The sequence below is a fragment of the Apostichopus japonicus genome, chromosome 20, assembly GCF_037975245.1.
Source record: "Apostichopus japonicus isolate 1M-3 chromosome 20, ASM3797524v1, whole genome shotgun sequence".
NCBI lineage: Eukaryota > Metazoa > Echinodermata > Holothuroidea > Aspidochirotida > Stichopodidae > Apostichopus > Apostichopus japonicus.
In genome coordinates this window covers 12,068,693-12,089,555 of record NC_092580.1, presented here as the reverse complement: position 1 = coordinate 12,089,555, position 20,863 = coordinate 12,068,693, and the positions used below count along the sequence as shown (strand labels likewise).

Here is a 20,863-nt window from a genome sequence, read left to right as displayed (position 1 = left end):
TAGTTTTTCCTTCTTAAGTTTTCATCTATTTTCAGCAAATGCTGGATCGAAAAGTATTCAAGCTTGTTACACAAGTTTTCATAGTCAAGGCTGTTCACATGGTACCTTCAAACTATGCAACGAAACAAAACAAAGAGAAAGTTGAAGGTTTCGGATCCTAGTGTCGCTATGACATCACTTATTTACAGATGGACAACTCCCAACATGACTATTAAACTAGGATATCTCTCAAATGTAATAAGACTTTTGTTAGCTGTTTGGGGAGGTTTTAGTCCCATGTTAGTTCATGATAAAAGTTGGGTTTGTGTCCCGTTTAAAGACAAGCAAATGACAGGAACTTAAAGGAATCAACAACTGGACCCATTCACAAACCCCTGAATATGGATTTCATTCTTAGCAATAATTTACTGTAGTACAGTACAGGCCACTTGTAATTTGTACTGGAAAGAATTAAACATGATCTTCAAACTGCATCATATTCATGTATTTGATTTTTCAGTGGTCTCTTAGAAAATCCTCAGGGGATAATCAGAAAGTGACATATTAAATGATTACATAATATTTGTATGAAAAGATACAGAAATGGCAAATGTAATATTTCCACCTGCAAAGAGGAAAGGCATATTTCAAGACATTTGCACAGTTAATAACCTGAACTAAATATTGCACAAGTCATTTAAGCAATTTCCTTAACTGATACTGTATTAAAGGGATCAGAAATTCTGAATAGCATTTGACGAAATAATTCATATATTACTGACATGGCAGTGAAATGTAATTACCATTAAATGTGCTGGAAGGATGTAATCATGAAGTTTATGTCTATTTTTTTGTTCATGTAACACCAATAACTTTCATTTAAGACATTTCAAGTTTGGTCATTTCATGAATACAACAGGTAGCGAAAAGATTGGCTGTATATAGGCTATGGTAATTATGTAGACCATTTTATAAATATATCAACATCAAAGAAAGGACTTCCCTTGAGGAGGCTTTTCCATTTAATACTAGCCTAGGTTTTTACCTGATGCTGGGTACAAATATGCCTAACGTAACACCTGTGCAAATCTAGCACGGCCCATACTGCATAGGGATGTAGGCCTACAGTAGGTTGTTTTAGCCAATCAAAAATCATAGCAAAATCATGAATACTGTGGCTTCCCCTGTGTCATATCTGTGGACATCAGACCAGCCCCTATACTATATTTTAGCATCTATGCTATTTAATTGTAGGCCAGGCGTTACCCATTCAGAAATACATTAGGGATAAGCCTTAGCAAGTTAGTGGGTTAGGTTTAGCTCTAGTACAACTTCAAGTATGACAGCATCATTAGCCTAGGCTGACACTAAGTCAGAGTTTGTTCCAGTGATGTAGGTCAAGGTTGGCCCTAGGGTCCAATGTTACAACTTACACTAGTCTACAGAGTACAGTACAGTTGGACTTTTTCCAGTACTGTAGACTTGTAGTGTAGCCTACACATTATCATGTATTGTTAGGAATAACTTTGTGATCTGAAGCATTTTCGCATAATAATTAAAGCAGTATTACTTTTTTTCAGATTGTGGGAATTTCACAAACATACTGGGCGAAAAGTACCCTTGCCTAAGTTACTAAGTAGCCTAGGCCCTAGCCCTACGTCTTACATATTGGGCCTAGCCTAACGTTAATGTTAGTCTACTTGAGGTTATTGATCAGTGAACCCTTTGCTTACCTAGTAGCAACAATTTAACTTCCCTAGCTGCCTTTTCGCCTTCCAATCGTAGATTTCTATCTATCATTTTAGACCGCTCTGCGGCCGCTTTATCTTCAGCACTAGTTGCACAACCCATTTTGCTAAAATATGTTTATGCTTTCAATAAGTTTGTTCCTTGTTCGCTGCACAACACACAACTGTGTTCAGTACAGCCAGTAATATTACACAGAACTGACTTCCCTGGGTGACCTGAACCACACGCCCCTATAAAACCTTGTTTTTCACCAAAATTACAAAAATTGGGAAATGTTTCTTGGCATATACATTCCAGAGAGGCCTTGGTTTACCCTCCTATTCTCACTACAAGACTTCCGTTGGTAACAAAGTCGACAAATCCAGTAATAAATCCAGTATGTTCGACCAGCGATATCACCACACCCGATGTATATGTATGTAGTTCCTCATCATAATGTAATGGAACGTACTAGTACTGTACATTCACCATATCTTTATTACAGCCACACACAAAAGGATACCAGCCTAGGCCTTCAGCACTGTATAGTACTGTAGTACAACAATGCATTTCGGTTGTTCAACACAAAATTAACGGAATGATGTCTCGGTCTAAAGGCATTGTGGGTAAATTTCCCGGATGTCCAAAGGCGTTTGTGATTGCACTATACATAAAGGACTGTTTAATTTTACGGATTAACGCTATAGATATATTTTGAACTATTATAGAATAAACATTATCATAATCTTTCAAAATTTCAAAAGTAAAACCAACCAAAAAGAATAAACCTTACGCAGGCCGGTCGGAAGATTAACTTTAACTTGGTTTTCATCTTGTTAAACGTAATAAAAGGAAAAGAACTGAATAGTGCGTCTGGAATATTGAATATTGCCCAGTTATACAGAAAGGGTCATTGATAGGGGGATTCTAAAGAGGTTGTGAAGGATGGCAAGAAGCAGAAGGATCCTGTCACATTATCCGTCTGACTAGCAAACCATAACATTTCTGTCGCTTTTGAATTTTCTGTTTTTCTTTTGTCAACATTGCTCATATTTTAAAATATACGGAGTAGAGACAATCAAGCTTACGAAAAGTGGACTGTTCACAAAAGAACCATGAGTAAAACATTAAGATATGACAAATTGTAAGTCATATTATAAGTCATCAAAAGGTTGTAATTCATACATTCAAGTTGTTGAAGTTGTTCATCCTGTTGTCAATTACAGTGATGTATTTAACGCCTGGTTTTGCTTAATGGTTATTCTATATTTGTACTGAATGAAAGTCAGCTAGTTATGTCGGATGATATCATGCTAACTGCCATCCATGAACAGTATGTCAAAGGTCATGTGAGGTTATCGTTGTCTCAGGTAAATGAGTTGAAATTTGAGAAGGTTATTTTCCACCATCATTTTTCACAACAAGTATGTTGGCTGCTAAATAGTTCAAATGTTTTGTCAGGTCGGGATGTTTTGGGGCAGAGATCATTTATCACTGGGGTTCTAATATTTGTATTTTGTGTATCGGATAATGGCGAAAGTTGATTATGATTGAAAGTACTGATGTCATTCTATTCCGAAGACACTGATTCCATATGTTGCCAATATAATAACGCAGAACATATCAATTACAAAAATGTTCTCCATGAACACAAGCTATGGAATAATTAATCATATTTGCTTTAGCCTGTGTCCAAAATTATACATCCGTCTCTCTCTCTATTGGAACCAGATCGACGTTATGAAAATAATCAAAAGTTCACATATGCAAGCGTATACTTGTAGAATAGTTAATATATATAAATTGTTATATATATATATATATATATATATAATATATATATATATATATATATATATATATATATATATATATATATAATCTTAGTGAGTTGGAAAATCAAGAACAGTGAAAAAACTTCCAGCCTCCACCGGGATTCGAACACGGGCTACCCGCTTTATATGCGGACACCCTAACCACTAGGCTATGGACGCTGATTGTATGTCCTGAGGTTCGAAACCAGTAAGGAAGGTCGTAATTCCAGGCGTTTGTCACCTTTATCGAGCAATACTAGTTCTGTTTACGTGACATTTCTGTTGCTACGAATTCATGAATTTCTTAAATTAACACTAACCTAAAGTATATACATTAGTTATTAAAATTTGCCCCTTATATGTCTGTTGATGGGATACAGGCCTTACACGAATTAATTGAATTATACTAGATTCGCTGTGAAACTTTGATGCAGCCCGGCAAAGTTATATAGAGGAAGGTGATTCGCGATAACCTTATTATGCTTTGAATCACCTATAAGTTATACTTATTCGGAAAAGTGCATCACAATGACCAGCCTACAGTTGATAGTCATCGGGCCCTTCCTTTCCCCTTTTAATTCAAGAGTTAGTCTAAATTTATGACACTGACTTGAAGGCGACAAAGATGACCTATATAGGACTATAATAATTGTGACAGAACATGTCGCTATAACATGACAGTGCAATTTTCCAATGGATTCTCCCGCACATCAAGTTCCACCGATCGTTATACTCAATATTAGTTGACTATGTTGTAATATATATGCAGCTAATGTAGTATTTCCTTAACACCGGAACAGTGAGGGTGTCAGGGGTTCTGCTCTGGTGACCCATAAGAAAGAATTCTAGCTACACGCCTGCATCTAACGCTCGACGTCATAATTACATAGATCGATTTCAACCGGTATTCTTGTAGAGCACTCGGACTGCTTTTCTTACTTCCAAAATAATTGCTTGGAAATTATTACTGCCATGTCATAGGAAGTACCAAAAACTATCCTCCCGGACTCCCTCCTGCCTCCCCCAACCCCACCCCTCACTCTTCTTGACTATATGTTAGGCGCTACTTTCCTTAATATATAGTAGCTGCCTATAAGGTCGTCTACATACACGACGACGTTCACCTCACTGATGTGAGAGTGAAACAGCTGGTATGTTTAGAGATGACTAAATATGGTGCAATCTTTCTATGAAAGCTCCACGAACCTTAACATTAACAACCGTGTTATAGAATGGTATTTCCGTAGCAAAGTTCTTCTCTTAATCGGAAAAAAATACTCGCGACCGTCATAATCGTAATCAGGGGATGCCTAGGCTAGTCGCTGTGTCTGAATTCCACATCCGTTCATGATTTATTTTTTATTTTATTTATTTATTTATTTATCAATGTGCTGCTTTTGTTTTATGTAACATGACACTTATAGTAGCAATCGAGCGTATCGGTGGTTTTCGATCGATCAATATGACTTCGCAGGCTGTGATTGTGACTAAAATGGAACACTGTCCAATAGCCTATAGCCTACTAAGATCTTTATACTTAAAAATAACATGAAAGGCACCGCCAAATCATTGATTTTTTTTTTTTGTAGTTTCCTTGAAGAGGTCACGAGTAAGCCTGACAAGTGATCAGAACGAGCTAAAAGATATGAAAAGCCTGGATTATATATTATGACTGCAGGTAATGCGTACTTTGCGCCAGATCTTTCCAACGACTGCGTCTCCTTTCCCTTTTGGATGAGATGACGTATTTCCGGTACGGATATAAATTGATTAAGGTGATGTACTAATAGCATGGAATGTTTGTCAGCGATGCGACCCATATAATTATGACTCACAGTTCAGAGATAAATTCGTTTGGTTCATTTCAACTCGCTCAATTCGTTTCCTCAAAATTTGTATGACATTTCTCTCATTTACTTATAAAAGAGAGGTGAGTCATATCTCAGCCTTGTTTGCTTGAGCGACCCTCCCTGTACGACCACAGTCTACTGATAGTAAAAAGTGTTGCTTTGCAATCTCTTAGTTTTGGTGTAGCGCCATCATTTTGTGACCATTGTACTCTCGTGGCTATTCGAGTTGTTTTTTTTTGGGAGAAAGAAGGCAAATCGACGGATCCAGAATTTTATAGAGTACGGGTGACCCTGGGGTTGTTGAAGACGATTCCCATTGTAGGGAGTTCTGGAAAATTTCTACCCCTCCCCCAGAAGAACTTACGACTTTACCAATAACTACTTTTTCCTGTTGAAAAGGGAGACGATTGGATCCGCGCCTGGGCCCGGTCCCTTGCGGGGCAGTCTTTGTTTTATATGACACCAGCAAAGTCGCTCGCATGCATTCTGGCATTGGGTTAATAATGCACACTGCGAAAAAGATAAGCTACATCAGAACCATATGATTCAGTGACTGACCATCACCATGACTCGTCAAGTGGAGACGAAATAGTCGCGGTAGCACTCCGTGATAGCAATGAACAAAGAGTCATGACTATACTGTGTTAAAAGCATAGTGAAACGAAGCCTTTAGCCTACATCCGGCATTACAATCTGTCGTAACTGGTGTGTAGTACCACTAATACGAAAAGGTTTGATGGTTTGCTTACATGTTTTTAAGTCACCTAGACAGAGTTGTAAGTTTTGAACATGATGGTGCGCCACTTTTTAATATATTGGCTCCCTACTTTTTGAACATATAGGCTATAGGCTTAAACGCCATTTGTTTCATCAATGTCGTGCTGCGAAGTAGGCCGTGTCGCCGTGACGTGCTGTATAGCCGTCCGTACACGAGTGATGTAGTAGCCACATCACCATCCGTGGTTATTGAGGACAGTATTATTGAAAATGTATTCAAACAAAATAAATGAAGGAAACAAAACGATATGGCCTTATATATTTCAGACAGATGAGTTCCCAAAGCCTCCCCGGATACGCAGGCCAGTCACAAACCGTCGCGGTTCGCTTAATTTACTTGATTGCATTAGCAGTTACTATCCGTCACATTCGCATCATTAGCAAGACTGAGTGGGACCTTTAAATCATTCTTCAATCATCTAAACAATATGAAATTCGTACTGAGGTTACTGAAGATTACGCTGTTTTCTAAAACCGCTAGCATTTGATTTGCCATTATCCTGGTCAACTACGCATAAAACCGCACCCCCACCTCCCCGCCCCCTATGTTTTCCTATTCTTCTTTGAAAAGAAAAACATAATTTTGTAACAGCTTAGAAATGTCAACTGTCATATGCGCCTATGCGTTTCTATAGAGTATATCACGGGGGCGAGGTGAGGCTTTCATAGGTGGACGAGATGAGATGCGCAAATTAAGTGACAAAACGGATGCGTAAGGATACACATTTAGGCAGAAAACCTCTATTATTGGTATTTTTTTGGCATACGTAGGCCTAAATATTTTGTTTCGCACTTTACAGCTGAAGTCATCCTGAAGATTTGAGAACCTGACAATAGACTACATTATGTCAAGTCACATATTTGTTTTTCGTCGAGACCATCAAGGAACAGAAACACTGAACCACATAATGGAAAGACATCAAACCCAGTGACGACACGGACAACACCACGACACAAGGCATAAAGTTCCTTGTTTCTAATGGGAAAAAAAGAAGATAGCTGCAACATACCGCTGAATTGACACGTGAAAATCATGCAAAACATGAAGTTGAAAAAGCGAATTAAATTATCGATTACAGAAAGGGTCATTGGAGCAAGTTACCTCACGTAAACGATTCTCCAGATTTAAATTCGATTCATTTCTAATTCCTGTCTCGTTTTGGGTTTATCAGGGATATCTTTTGCAGGAGCCTGTAGGCCTGCCTATATATATGGCGGGTGTGAAACAATAACCGTTCGTATTTTGCTCTAACCTTAAAAATGCATCTTTCATCTGATGCAAAGGTCCACAAAATTCCCGGCTAGTTATGTCATAGCTGAAACGCTCTAAAACTTTGAAAACATATTTTCTTCCATTCAATTTTTGCAAATATCTTGGTTATCAATATTTATAACTTAATTAATTAATTACTTGACGTCTTACAGTGCAAGTTGTACTTTTGTTTGTCATTTTCACTTATGAAGGGCAAAATGGAAATTCGGATTTTCATTTCCGGAGACTTGTGCTCCTTTCCTTGTCTTCGGGGTTAACAGGTGTATTTACTCTGTCTAAATATTGTGTACACGCCTGAATATCCGATTTACTATGGAAACGTCTAGGTGCCATCAAAATGCTAAAAGCTTTATGCTGATATTTTGTTACATTGCAATATTCATATTATATTTAAACCATTCGATGACTGTTAAACTTTCCCTTATACATGTTTAATTACAAAAAACACCCCTCTTGATAAAAATTTCTCCGGGTGTCGCGTACTAAAGTTGGACATTACGTTCTACAGTGGAGCAGCATTCATCGTAAGTATATAGTCAAATATGTGTACTTGCCAGTGACGTAGGAAGCTATCAACAACTCAGGAGGGGGGGGGGGGGAGGGGCTCCGGCGGAGTCTGTTTCGGTCCACACCAGCAGAATTTTAGTTTTGTAGAAACCACGGCCCGTGGCACAGATAGGGCGTTAAAATGTCGACTATTTTGCGTCCAAAGTAATCATTTTTTTAACTGTCATACGAATTTCAGTGTTTCCTTGACATATATGACGCGGAAAGTCAAAACTATTTTCGTCGAAATTGCAAGGACATTTAAACAAAAATAGAATTTTAAGAGGTATGTGGGCACAAACACGGATCATTTGATGGACGAGCATGCCTTGTGCTATCATACAAAGGACCTATAGCAGAATAGTTTAGCATGTAGTGGCATGCATCCCTTAATTACAAAGGTGAGGCGGCAGAATCATACTCCTGCCCCCACCCAACCCTCCCACCAGCACAAATGTGTGCCCCTCCCTGATACCTACGATTATGCTAGTTGCATCTGTCAAAGTGAAATGTAGGCTTACTGGATTACACACCCCGGTAACGATGAAAATGTTAGTCGGAACGTTCCATCATTAACTTTCAAAACGATGTCATGTAACCAGAAATCACCACCCGAAATTCCATTCGACATGCACAATCCAGAAAGTTTTAGGAAAAAGGATATCAAGAGAAATTCGTTTTTTTTTATACTTGTATAATTTTATACAAGTAATGAACAACGGAAGACTGGATGTGAACGTTTCACTGTTGTAATTTCTAAGTACAATACAGTAATTTGACGGTGCATACACGCTACGGTGATCTGGTATATAAAAATAATATTTTTTTTTAAACGCCAATATTTTCAAGCGTGACTATATATACATGTATAGAAAATTAGACACCTACCCAGGAGAAGTAGTTTTATCACTCTATCTGACAACACTCCATCATTTCGTAAGTTCTTGTCGATCATACGAGACCGTTCATTCGCTGCCTTGTCGTCAGCACTGAGTGCGCAACCCATGCCGAAAGAGTTTCAGCGATGCAATTTATCATTTATATAGATATAGCAAGAGAGACAGATAGAGACCTATAGATACATATGTACATATGTATCACGTGCACTGTTTCTGAATAAAACTCCTCCTTTCCATCGACAAATATCACTTGCGGTTCAACACTTCGAATCCAGTTTAAATTTAGTTATTTGTCTTCCAAAATTGGAAGTTTTATAAACGAATCCGCGTGATCCGTTTCATCGGTTGCAACTGTAACTGGTTTATATACAGACATACAAACTTCCAGTGTATATGGTAACTGCATATATGTTAATACAAATCGGCCTTCATCAAAATTACCACACCCACAAAATGCCGGTCTATATTGACTGCAGTTATGTATATACTATGTAGGCTATATAGTCTATTTACATATACACGCTACCTGTATATTGTATTGGTATAATACGTGTGTATTTGCAAATAACACTCGTGCTGTTTTTTGACGAGTTCCTAGTGCGTTAGTTAAGAGCCATAAATGCTCTCGAGAAGCTACTGGTCACGAATGACAGGGTAGGTTTGCTAACACAACCTGGTTAATACCAAACAGATAATTGCAAACATTGTAAACTAAACTCATAATTAAAAAAAAAAATCAGAATATTTGTTGTACGGTGCAGTTTATAAAGTTCACTCGACGTGTAATTGTATGAGGCACCGGTATATATTTCTATAAGTGGTATGCGGTATATATATATATATATATATATATATATATATATATATATATATATATATATATGTATATAAATGAAAATCGTAATGAGTTGGAAAATCAAGAAAAGTGAAAAAACTTCCAGCCTCCACCGGAATTCGAGCCCGGGCTTCCCGCTTTGTACGTGGACACCCTAACCAACTAGGCTATGGACGCTGATTGTATGTCCAGAGGTTGGAAATCGGTAAGGAAGGCCGTAATTGCACTGTAGGCGTGTGTCACCTGTATCGAACAATACTAGTTCTGTGTTTGGTGACATATTTTGCCTTACTCTAGAGATCAAACATGATGCTAACCAACTCGAAAATCATTTGTGATTCCTAAAGCCGGATCTCGAAAGAGATACTTTGAACAGACTTTATGGTAATGAAATGGAGGCCTCCATTTCATTAACATTATATTTATATATTTATAAATATAGTGGGCCTCTTCAATGACTTTGATAGGCAGTTTCATATCTTTATGGCACATACATCCATGACTTGTTCACAACATAGAATGCCGTTGTATAATTGCTTGATGCAATGGAAGCGGCTCTTTGCTTTAATCTTGGTAAATTTTCCCGGTTCTTTTTTTTTCATAATAAAGTTTCACATAGCATTGTTGTTAATATAGCATGAGTATAACATAAACTTCCTTTGATATGATGAGGACGTTGGGAATTTAAGACTTATTTTTTTTTGCAAGAATTTAATAGTTAATGATCGTTTGTACTGATATTTAATTACATTAATAACATTAATGACCATAATTATCAAAAAGTTATTTGGCGACGATTTTATTCATTGAGCGTTGTCATTACTCACACGCCGCTAATTGGTTTAAGCAAACTTCCTCTTGGTTTAAACTAATTAAGAGGAATCCTTATTTTAATCATTGCAATCATGGCAATATAATGTAAGAACTATATTCCATTGGGTCGGTTTAATGTCTTGGAAAAATAAACGTATATTGTGTAATGATTTACCTATTATCCTCTGTTAGTGAGGGGGGGGGGGGTGACAAATACCGTTTTAGCTCAGCTGAAAGCTTTCAGCTGAAGTTATAGCTATCGTGCGATTTTACCGAAATCCATTTTGGGAAATAATTCCACCCGTGTGAGACTTGATCAAGTCAAATATTTACTTGCTATTAAGGCTTCCCATTTAGTTCGATGTCATTTCTCTGTAAAAGGACTACTTAATTGGCAGGTTTTACATTTGAAGTTTCCAACAATTTGTGGGTGGAATCCGATATGTGAGGAAGACCTATATACTGTTGAAGCCGATTCCGATATCTGATCTTTAACGTCCTTTTAATAAAAATGTTTAGAACTTCTAATATCGTAACAAACTATATGTCTGCTATAAGAAGGAGCATAAGGCAACGAAAAATGGAGATGGAAGGAAATGAAATAACACGATAACCCACCTATGTCTTATAATTTTCGCACAATCAAAATATGGATAAACTGCTCAGAAATATTGCCAATCAAAATAAATTTCTCAAATAGAAGCTTAGCTGAGCTTCTGCATGCAGCGGTGCTGCTCTTGTTAAGTGTCACTACCATGCATCCATTTAATAAGCTATATGGTATATAGTAGTCGATGTTGATTAACGCACGCAGCTGCTTGCGCATGCGTGGTTACATCTCTTGTAAATTTAGCCTTATTGAACACAGATCGCCTCTTAGTTTGTTGTATCAATGCGATATTTTCTTTTAAAGTAATTTTGATGAGAAAGTCTATATACTGGTTCAAAACGGGTTCAAATCAAACCAAAATTGAAAAGAGAAAACATTAGCACAATAACCTATCATATCTGCAACACTTACACGGTGTACGTACTGAGATGTATACTGATATGCCTCTGCGTAATTTGCATAGAAGAAACGGGACTATAATGACCGCCACCAGACAGTTTTTCTAGCTATATACTGAACGGCTTACTATATAGTTATACTTTGTAAGTGAATCACAACCATACATGAAACGATGTGGAGAATATTTCTGTGTTCTCTGATTATTCCAGCCAGTGGAAATTCATTCTTTGAAAGTGTCCAGGGTGGTCGCCTTCCCTTGTGCGGAGTGGTATTTCCAATTCTCCTTATGAGAGAGATACAACAAATGTAGTTTTAAAAAGAGCGACAAATATTATCTATGTTTTGCCTGTATAGACACACTTTGGTAAGAGTGAAATTCATTTCTCAAGAGGAGCGATGCGTCCTGGACACTAGTATCATGGAAGGAATTCTCATTCTTTTGTCTAGGCTGTCCGTGTCGCGATGAAAGCTCGAATTTGCGGCTTTTGGGGATCACCAAATAAATCGTTACAGGTGTTGAGGTACCGTAATAAAAAAATGAAGGCTTAATTACGGTAGACTAACCAGTACCTTCATCTGCGCATGATCTATAGTTAATGTTATAAGCTGCAAACACCCACACTAAACATATATACTCATTTATGTGATTATTTTTTTGTTCATGGCGTTGCTATGGGATACGATGGTTCATGTACAATAAGTTTATACCATGGGGTATATAGGCATGGTTAAGTACCGGTAGGCCTTTACATATTACGTGATAATTAACTTCCCAGTATATGCACTGATATAGACAATCATCTATGTATTGAATTCATTAATGGAAGTAATTTATCCAACAAAGCTAGCAGTTTTTAAATTAATACCAGCTAAATTCTCACTATTGGTCATTTAAAAAATTAATTAACAGCCAAATCGGCAAAATATGGTATTTTGTGGCGGATAAAAATATACCATCAAATTCAGGCTATGTACATCGATCCAGTCACTATTTAAAACTTCTAAAGGAAAAGGTACATGCAATTCTTGAAACTGATGACACTTACGCGGTTGTTTAAGATTATGCGGTAAAGGAACAGGTGAGGCCAGAATTCTCCGATGACCGCCACGGTAAACGATATACTTTTTTTTATCACATCTTGAGCTTACGTTACTGAACGAATGGGGCCATGCAAACGGGGCAACGGTGCCGGGCGTGAAAGTCAATTATAGAATAAACACTTCCCTCCCAACATGAATAGTCAGTTACCCTTCAAACACCTTCATTTTCAGAAAGCATCTTGGGTTGTTTACATGGTTTTCAACGCATATTCTTACGAGACATAAAAAAAATCACACTTGCTGACGGCTTTCATCGTACAACTCATGTATGCATATGTATACGGTAGGCCTATATCTCAGTTAAGCGCTATGCCGAGAATACATGCATATTCCAGCCGCACGATCAATTTCTTCTTTGTTTAGCGATTTTGTCAAAAATCCGCCATTCTCATAACTTAATTGTCCCTACCCTGCACACAGACTGCCCTTGCATACGCTTTTGCTAAAAGAATTATACAAAAAAAAAATACAAAAAGGACGGCGACTCGTTCACCCTAAGTTACTGTAAACCTCCTCGGCCGACACAACAGCGTTCGGTTTCAGTGACCCTCTACAACATAACAGAAATACTGGGGAGCCAATTTATTCTAATTTGGGTTCAAGATTTATGGGAAAATTTGAGTCGGATATAGGCCTGATTTGTAAAGCAAATTTAACCACTACGCCGTGCGGCCAATATAGGCTAAGTTCCACAATGAAAAGCACCGTTAACTGTACACGACATCCGACCTCTATGCACATATATGTATAGGCGATGCTATACACGAAAAAGGAAAATAGGCCTACGGTAGTGAGTTAATGGCAAATGAAATTGCTTACCTAACAAAAGGAGCTTTACTACTCTAGCCGCCATTTCTCCATCATTTTTGAGATTACGGTCGATCATTCTAGAACGTTCAGCCGCGGCTTTATCTTCCGCACTCGTTGCACACCCCATTTTCCACACAAACAAAAAACTGAAGCTATATACAAAACGTTTGTCAAACTTGCTTCCACTCAAAATCACACTTTTACGTCCAATCGATCCATTTTTCGTCTTGAAGTTTGTAGCAGTGTATTGCTTATTCCGTTAGTATTCCTCGAAGTTCGGATTTGAAATCTCTCATATAATACAGGATTATAATATTGTATGGTCATAAGTCTCTTTGTAAAAAAATAAATCAAGAAATTTTCAGGTAAATACGATCAAAAAATGTAAAGAAATCCAAAGGATAGCAGCGTATGAAGACGAATATATCTTCCACTTTCAAGGCCCGAGTCCCTGGATAGCAACTTCACAACGTACGGTTACCACGCCCAATCAACCAATGATTGTTGCAGATACTGTCGTCTGCAGACTATAGACCGTCGTCAGCGTTATTCCACGCACACGTATAACATCGGTCTCTCTCCTCACGTTCGCGCTGACAATCATTGAAGAGCTATAGATAATTTTCGTGGAGAGCTCGCGATACAGCGTGTATGTCAGGGTATATTTTGTATGTTAAACACACTTAATAATACAGGCCTGATATATATAGATATATATATAGATATATCTACATATATAAATCTATGTACAGACTTTGTTCGCCTTTACAAATCTCTCACTAGGCCTATGTACCGGTCGATACTACAATTTTTTTTAGAGAGACCTAAAGTAATTGTTACCGGCATGAAAGTGGGTGCTGCAGAGTTCTTCATTAAAGCAAAAAGCATTTTACGTCACAAAGGGTACAGCGATATCCGCAACAATAACTCAGGGAAAAAAATCACGAGTTTCATTTGCAATTAGAGTAGGCTAGCACATGGGGAAAGTTCGCGTTATGTGGATGGTTATAACGGTTTTTAATGTGGTATCAAATGGTATACATAATGTGCAGCATATCATGACAACGCTGATATGAATGATAGGGCTGACTATACATGATAATCACACCATGGATATATAGATTAACGTATAGTCTTTATTGACGGTTAGTGCAGGGAGTCAGCGCCTCTTAGTCAAAGATTAACAGATACATATATATCCGTCAAAAGCCTCATTAATTAGTTCCAGTAAAGACAAAGAAAGGAATTAATCATTTGTGTGAATTGTGTTTATATAGACGTAGTGAACCTTGTTGATGGTCTTTGTTTCCTTGCCCGCGTGTGGAGCAGAGACATAAAAATGAACAATTTAAGGGGGTAACGTATAATGTGAGGGGAGTCTGTATATTCTGCAGTATAGATATATGGTCGGCCCGTATCGGTGCTATTTGCAAATCTAGATACATGAAGCCTTAGCAGGATGGGGTGTAGGGGATGTAGGGGTGGGGTAAGTGTGTGTAACATTACGATAAAATTTTCATCGGCCCTCCCCTCTGAATTTACCCGGCTGTTCACTGATTATAACAAAAGCAACAACGAAAGGATGTATCAGTGTGTCCTTCCGACGGTCTGCGATTCACGACATATGTAATGTAATGCAAATATATTCTTGTATTGCGCATTATACGCACGATGCATCTGCGCGCTTTACAGACGATATACAGTACAATATAACAGTACAAACTAATAAATATAAGATCATAACACTGATAATAAGTACCGGTAAAGCATAAAAGTTATGAATCGATATGTCTACTACTTAAATCATAAAAAGAAAATTATCCAGTAAAAGGAATGTGTAGCCTATCTTAAAAACCAACAAATCCTAAAAAAAACACAAAATCTTTAAAAACCGTCATAGTGCTTGTGAAAGAGAATGATGCGTTTTTAGGCGTGATTTAAAGGAGGTGAAGTCTGTGATTATGTGAATATGTCAAGTAACACTGATATTACATCGAAGTTTCTTCAGTCTGATATTGCGTGTAAACTCAACCATGCAATATAATGTCCTGAATTGGCATCTGAAGACATAACTTGTTAAGTAATTAACATAGGCCACTAAAATCGGACCATAGTATTTTAGGCACGTAATAGGCCCGTACATTAACTTAAGGTTTAAAAGTGATGAAATAAATGGTATAGTACATTAATTCTGTGGGAAACAAAATTATCTGCATTGCATAACTCTCTAAATACGAGCAGCCAAAAAAACTGTTATCCACAAGGATCAGTCAGATTAAATGGGAATAGGTAATTTGCATATAGCCTAATACATCACTTGGTGAAAATAACACATTGTATAACAACCCTATACAGGCAACATGCAGTATTCAAGGAAACACATACCACGCTATCATTATTGGTCTACATGATAGAGATAACTGTCATGAACGATATTTGCCCAAACTGCTAAGGTAAATGTGATTCCACTTGGGAGATATCACAGATTTAATGTTCTTTCACATTACATCTATGAAGACTTGATCAAGTCCAAACGTGACGTCATCGAGTCACGTGTGCTTCAAGTTGTTGTGTTTTTTTTTTTTGGTCTTCTTTATTGATCTCCATGTTTGTTTATTTATTTTCTGTGGGGTGGAGATGGTTTTTGCAAATGGCGAACTGATCTGAAAGACTGAAGTTCTCAACATGACCTGATGTATATATAGTAGTGCTTTCATTGTCAACACTGTCAACATCCTATCTAATATGAAAAGAAGAAAAAATAAGTCATGAGGATGACCTTAGGTAGAGTTTTAATTGACATATGTTATATGGAATGAGAAAAGAGAAAAAACAAGGAAATTTAAATGGCCATTAATGCTTCTCTTGAATATTTCGGTTTGCATGCTATATAGTTGCATATATATATATATATATATATATATATATATATATATATGCTATATAGTATATAGCATATATATATATATATACACACACATATATATATATATATATATATATATATATATATATATATATATATATGGGTGAGTCATAACCTATATATATACGTGGGAACGGGGTTACATTAACAGCTGCTTCCTCAGTATTCACTGATACGTTGCTGTTATGTAGGAACCTTTGCCTACACCTTATCACTTTACGATAAACAATATGAAATAGTACAAGGGAGTGTATATTTGAACAGGCAGCGTATCAATCACGAGCATATTTTGAATCTATTTTTTTCTCCTCCGTGCATAGCTACATAAACCTCTATTCTATAAACAACAACTATATACAACCAAACATGTATATATACGTCTTCTTTACTGTGATTTACTCTCCCCGCCTTTGTCATGATATTTAGGAATTGCAAATATTTAATTATTTCTAAGGTGGACCGTGACTCTCCAGCAATTATATGCACTAAACTAAATTATATGAAGAAGAAAAAAATGAATGCCATAACAAATTGAATGCCAACTCCCATATTGTTATTAAATTAAGTGAGTGACTGTATACTCTTTGTGATCAACAGTGTTACCGCAGTTATAGCGATTGTACGCTTATGTGCATAAATGTATAGAAAGCTGTCTTTTGGTTCATTGCCTATTCATGTATATACGTATGACCGTATATCCATTCAGCGAGAGAGTTATTTCTTGCGTGTATCACCATTTTGAATTTTGTTATTGTCCTTTCATGGTAAAAACTTCTTATCCATGTTAATTACTTTTAAAATGCAATGGCCTACGTACACATTAACTTCTGGTTTTTGTGTGTGTGTGTTTTGTCGTTTGTATTCCACAGGCCAAAACTGAAAATAGTAACCATGGTTACCATAACGTAATGAACCAAATATTATAAATCACATTTTCTGACAAATTGATATTCATTCGACAATATGGCAAAGTGTATGAAGAGATTAACTTTAATCGTAGGCCTAATGTATGTTTGATGGTAAGCCAAGAAACAATTGCATGCAAGTCAAGGAGCGAAGTCAGTGTATAGGTGGCTGACGCAATAATTAACCGAATGTTACTGACTGAAAAGCTATAATTCACTGGAGTAACAGTATATTCGCCATCGTGTTCATTTATTGATCACAGTTAGAAACCAGATGCCGCCGCACAGCGTGTAGCAATGTGCAAGCCCATTTCGTACAACAAAATATCGAATATAAAATAAGCTGAGTGAAAGAAGATTATATAATATTGCAATGACAATGAGACAAATATATGAAGAAGAAAGGAAACCTCGCAGCAACTTGCACCCAATCCCCTTGGCAACCCTTACACTGTAGACCTTTCCATAGAGCTCAATCCAAAATAAGTTGCATTGTTCAATCAGGACTGATTGAGTGAAGGGGAGGTGGAGGTGGGGGGGGGGGGAGGGGTTCAGGTGGGACTATACAGCTTTGGAGCATGGGGAAATATGCAGGTGGCCAGGAGGGAATATGGGCCGATAAATAATCGTGTTTTCTCTATGAAGAGTGAACACCCCTAGCTCTGTGCCACAATAATTATCCTTGAGGCGCTAGGTATTGACGCCTCTATACGTTCATTTGGTATAGAGTTAAATGTATAAAGAACATTCTTCTATAAAGATGCAGCAGTATACACATATAATGTAAACATACACGTAACTATACGTTTAAAGGAAAGAAACTTGATTGCAACTAACAAATAACACATCTTTTCTCACCATCATAATGAGACCCGTACCGTCTTCTAAGCTGAATACCCTTCACGTTAATGCACTGAGTATGTATATTATTTTATCAAGTTACTAAACACAAAACGAAAAAAAAAAAAAATACCACGTGACCTTAATCACGAAAGAAGGGTAAGGAAACATGATGGGCCTACAGCTGTATTCGAAGAACAAAAAGTTAAGAAAATATTCAAGGTAAAGATCTCATGACAATGATGTTGAGAAGCAGAAGGACTGACATTGGCGCGCATTGGATTTTGGGTATTCTACATATATATGTCTCGCGCAGACGACATTGCACATTGTATAACTCTTCATTATTATTCTTGACACTGGAGATGCTGCATGCGCAGTTTGTATTACGACATGCCGAAGGACTTGAAAAAATTTATGCTATGAAGCATTCCATATATTAGCCATCTCAATTTTAAACGTTATTACTCCCTCTTGATTTATTATCTTTTAGAATTAACCTCGGAAATAGGATATCAAGCGTTATAAGTGGTCGATAAACGAGGCACTTAGTGACAGGTACCGGTTAATATAACAGGCTTTGAGAGCTACAACCTTGGTTATAAGTAGCCTACGTATTGAGTTAAGCCATCGTTGGCGCGGAAACCTTCGTTGAGACGTCCTGAATGCGTTGTTGTACTTATACAGCTACAAGCCTATATATCACACTGTATACTACAATTACACGTGATTGTATATAACGTTCATGCAGAGATGATACTCTCATCATATTTAGAAACATTTTTGCCTTATATTCATTTTCTGCTCTATCTCTCTTCTATCTCATGTGAGACCCCCTATTTGACCACATTCGGTTAAAATTTGAAACAGACCTAAAAACGGTATATGCAGTTTAAAATCAGCTCTCATCCCACCATCCTGCCCTTCATCCTTTGCCCTCCACCCCCCCCCCTCCCCTCGTTCTTCCTCACCATACCTCTACTCGAAAAATCCCGGTTCCAATTATGTAACTATAAACAAATATTATTTTGTTTACACATGTTATTTTGGCAGTAATCACTTCAATTACTTTCTAACGATTCTTCCCTTCCTTTGTTTGTTTGTTATTACTGTTTTTGCTTTCTTTTATTCGTCCTGCCTTTCCTGCGCCGTGTGGTCTAATTATACTATTCTTAAACCCCAAGGCTTCTTAGAACACTCGTTTTCTTCAACTATGCTGTATATTGTTTAACTTAATCAATTATATGTGTGTATGAATGTTTTCGGAAAAAAAAAAACAAATAAATGAAAACTAAATTAAAATATATAAGTCCTGGAAGCTTGTATTCATGTGCGGCATACACGCATATACAGTATGCACGTATATGATATACAGTATACCGGCATACACATCATACATGCATATATACAATGTATACGCATATATATATAGTATTCTGCTTTACTAACAGAACATTTTTTGGTGTTAAATATTGCACTATCCCAAGTCGGATTGCTTGATATGAGAAAGTTTAACGCCTTCCCCCCAGACTGAATTCAATTATAGGTTTCCTAATCTATATGCGGCAAAGGACACGACTGAAACGTTGAGAGAACTTTAACACAGAAAAAACCACCGATATTAGATTAAAAATGATCCACAGACTTCTTCAAACGTATATACGTATCAACATATAGAGCTGTGATAGGCTATAGGATACCTTTGATCTTGTGTATATTTCTGCAGATAAGAAGTATACATATACACAAAAGAGAGATAGAATTTAACTTAAATTCATTTACCTTTTTTATCTTTTTGTTATTAAGGGTTTTGTTTGTATCCATGGTTATCAAACAAGGTTCGAACTTAAGTTGATTTATTTAACATGATATCGAGTAGGCCTACGTTTATTTTACTTTTTTAATTCCTTGAATGTCTTGTTTATTTGCTTGATGTTACTGATATGGTATATTGATTAGTATATATGTGATGTTGTTGATTTAAACAATATTAGCATATCAGTTCATTGTAGAGCATGATTATTTGTTTACTCAGAGTGGCAGGCAATATGACAGTGCATTAACAAAAACCTATAACAGATACCTCACTATACCAGGAGCGAAATACAATTCGAACATCTTTTCCGGCTTTAACTATAGAAATGACTGTTTGAAGAGTGAATATATCTTTTGTTAGATAAAGCCGTTAAGTATTACTGCACCGTGAAGAGTTCATAAAAAAAAAAACATTTACCTTCCTTCAATAATGATGCTGTTGACCTTTCCGTAATATAGTGATACATACAATGGAATGTTTACTTGTTAGTAAATCTAGCCTATACTCTAAATTGAAGGATTTATTCAAATGTTGTCTTCTTCTCTATATTTTTATTTTTTTAGAAGCTTTTCCTTTCTCTGTGGAGAAACAATCCTTCATCTGATATACGGTACGCGCATACGTGCAGTTACGTGGCATGACGTAAATCTGTACTATTTTACCACATTAGTTTCAGTTACGTTTTATCAAGGGAGTAGGAACGGGGGGTGGGCTGGGGGGCGCCAGCCCCCCCAGTGAAAAATATGGGGGCGGAAGTATCATTCCGCCCCCCGCTCCGCAAGTCAGAAAACCCCTTTTTCATTTCCAAATGAGAAAAAAATCTCGTTTGGAGCACCAAATTGCATTTAAGGCCAGGTGAAAATGCAAAATTCTTTACAAAGTGGAGTGGGAGTTGAAGTGTGCTATATTGCACCAAATTGCATCTGAGGCCACCTGGAAATG

At 37.0% G+C, this 20,863-nt stretch overlaps 1 protein-coding gene across 3 annotated transcripts in view; it reads right to left on the bottom strand.

Moving 5' to 3' along the window:
* The window catches only part of LOC139960864 (guanine nucleotide-binding protein G(i) subunit alpha), a 49,394-nt gene extending 35,372 nt beyond the window's left edge, over nucleotides 1–14,022 (bottom strand). Inside the window, exon 1 of one of the 3 annotated variants that reach the window (XM_071959506.1) lies at nucleotides 13,444–14,022. In XM_071959506.1, coding sequence (XP_071815607.1) covers nucleotides 13,444–13,561 — 118 coding nt within the window. In that variant the 5' untranslated portion in view covers nucleotides 13,562–14,022. Of the gene's footprint in view, nucleotides 1–1,712; nucleotides 2,218–8,855; nucleotides 8,989–13,443 lie in introns of those variants that run through there. The other 2 variants (XM_071959508.1, XM_071959505.1) reach the window with 2 other exon arrangements.
* Nucleotides 14,023–20,863: the final 6,841 nt, after the last annotated feature.